This window comes from Propithecus coquereli, unplaced genomic scaffold, assembly GCF_000956105.1.
Source record: "Propithecus coquereli isolate 6110/MARCELLA unplaced genomic scaffold, Pcoq_1.0 Scaffold59, whole genome shotgun sequence".
NCBI lineage: Eukaryota > Metazoa > Chordata > Mammalia > Primates > Indriidae > Propithecus > Propithecus coquereli.
This window is the reverse complement of record NW_012151840.1, coordinates 5951160-5953760: the sequence shown is the minus strand read 5'-3', so window position 1 is coordinate 5953760 and position 2601 is coordinate 5951160. Positions and strand designations below refer to the sequence as shown.

Sequence of the window (2601 nt, the reverse complement as noted above, 5' to 3'; positions counted from 1 at the left end):
AAACACTGTATAAAATCTAAAAGTGAACATTAAGTTCTAACAATTATATTTAACTTAAGGCCAGACATCAAAAATAAATAAATAAATTTTTGACTGTTCCTGACTTAAATGATGGCTACGGGGATATAAACATGGAAGGAAGCATTGCCACGTTAATCACCACAACTGTAAACGATGACTGCTAAAAATAAACTAATATACTGGAGGCTTTTTTTCTTTTAAAGGAAACCATAGAGCAGTCCCTCCCCCGCCAAAAATACTTTTTCCTAGTTTTGCACAAGATAATCACAGCAGAATACATGGGGACAGTCCCATAGCTACCACCAATTGCTTAAAGAGGTTCTTTTACAATAAAAATTTGAATAATGTAATAGCAGTGTTGCCGGAACATTACTTTCTTAACCAAAACACCATTCAATTTAATTAAAGAACAGTCTAAGATCAGAACAGCTTTTGTTACCTGTAGTAGTTTTATCCACTGAATTATAATCTTCGACTACAGAGTCCTCAATGACATCACTGATTTTCTGCCATGGCTCCAACTCCTCCTCCTCACACTCCATAAACAGGTCGGTGTCCGCCATGCTGTAAGAAAAAAGTTTAAATAAAATACTGACCTAAAAATAAGAGAAATAATGAAGAGAAACGCATTAAAGAGTATAAACATATAGTTAGAAAGAAAAAATTCAATGTTTGAAAGCAGAGTAGGGTGACTGTAGTTAAACAGAAATGTACTGTACTCAGGAGACAGACACCGTAAGTACCCTGAATTGGTCCTACACATTATACACATGTAACAAAATTTCACATGTACCCCATAAATTTGTACAAAAAAAGGAGAAGCAGTTTACACAAACTATGGAATCAGATCCTTGACTCCATTGGTTACCTAGCCCCTTGTGCTCCTACCATTTCCCCTAGACATCCCCATTTCTAAGGATTTAGATCACAACTTTTATTCTTGCGTATTAGAATCCATTTCACAGCAAATTAATAAGAAGGATTATGAAAGTTTGCCATATAATATCCAGGGCTGAGATTAGGATGAAGCGAGTGAGGTTAGCCATGCAAATGCAGGGCTGGATCCAGTCTTTATTTAAAATCAATATTTTGTTCATTATGAGTTGTTTGCATTAATATTGATCTTTTGAAAATGAGGCATTAAAATACTATTTATCGTGATTACTGAGCCTTTTTGTACTCCTTTAAATTCTGCATCTAAGATGAGAACCTCACTCATCACACTCCAGTCCCAGTCCTACTTACTATCTTGTACTTCTAGGGTAGGCAATTCTGGAAGCTATGCCACCATGATTCTGGAGTCAACCTTTAAGCTGAAAACAGTTTTATTTCATGTCTAAGTTACATGACTCTTCAAAAAATAAAGTCTACATCTTTGCACTGCAAGCAAACAGAGCTATTGCTATTCTGTCCTGCAATATTAGTTGACTAAGGATCAGTTTCTTTGTTTTGGAATGGGAGTAGCATTACTGCTCACTGTTCAAACAAAACTTTTATTGCATGGGCTCTCAGCACCCTCAGTGTCTCAGTAATTTTTCTACCACATCCATAAGCCAAAAACTAAACCAACCAACCTAACCATTCTGTTTATTAGGTCCATACAACTTGATAGTAATTAATAGTAGTTTGGAAGATGCCCAACAGATGGCGATGTTTCCCTTGAAAATTTAAAACATCCTGCAATGCTCCAGTGAGTTAGCTACAGCCAGGGGCAGTTTGGGAACCACAAAAGTGCTTAATTTGATTCTAACTGGTCTCTAATCTTCTATTTTAATTATTTCTGTCTTTCTAAACCAAAACCACAAAGGGGGTGAAAGAATAAAAAGATCTAAAGGATCAACTTAAATTCTCTTACTTTCATGTTTAATTCATATATACAGAAGACAATGCTAGCCAAAAATTTAATTAAAATGAAACCAAATCCATATCAGAGGCATTCTTTGAGTCAAAGACCACAAAACACATGCCCCTGTATTTTCCTGTCTAGTTCCACTAAAAAATATGACATTCTAAACAACTTTTTTTCCTAATTACTTAATTTATTATTCTTTTGCTGTGTAACTTTCTTAGAGCTTAGAATCAACAGATAACTAATGCATAAATAAATATCAAACACCCAGAATGATGAATATAAACTGTGGATGATAACTTCTGCAGATGTTTTCAAGAATCTTCCTTCAGTCCTGACCAGTTACAATACAAGCAAACTCTCCACACATACGAGGAGCAATCTGTAGACAACTTTCGTTGGGAATAAGTAGAGCTATCTGAACGCAAATTGTAGTTCTCAATGCCATGCCTATGGATATTTTAATAGCATATTCAAAAGGCTGATCTTTTATCTCAAGGACTTATACATCTTAAGAGACTGAGTTCTTTGTTTTACTTTGTGAAATGAATTTTAATAAGAATATTGAAAATTTCTTCCATCTGAACCAAGTCAAATTATGTTATTCCTCCCATGAAAAAGGTATTCTAAGAAATGGAAATAACTGAAAAGGCTAGGTTTGAAAAGTTGGCAAACAAAGATATTTATGTCCTAACTACTTTTTAATCAAGTGAGAAAAATAATTCTTTTCC

The 2601-nt window shown here is 34.5% G+C and overlaps 1 protein-coding gene across 4 annotated transcripts in view; it reads right to left on the bottom strand.

Moving 5' to 3' along the window:
* Positions 1–2601, bottom strand: part of POGZ (pogo transposable element with ZNF domain) — a 53389-nt gene that overhangs the window by 48418 nt on the left and 2370 nt on the right. For 2 of the 4 annotated variants that reach the window (XM_012658724.1, XM_012658725.1), the window contains exon 1: positions 461–584. The exons of the other annotated variants lie outside the window; for them this stretch is intronic. In XM_012658724.1, the coding sequence (XP_012514178.1) occupies positions 461–584 (124 nt within the window). Of the gene's footprint in view, positions 1–460; positions 585–2601 lie in introns of those variants that run through there. 4 annotated transcript variants of the gene reach the window in all.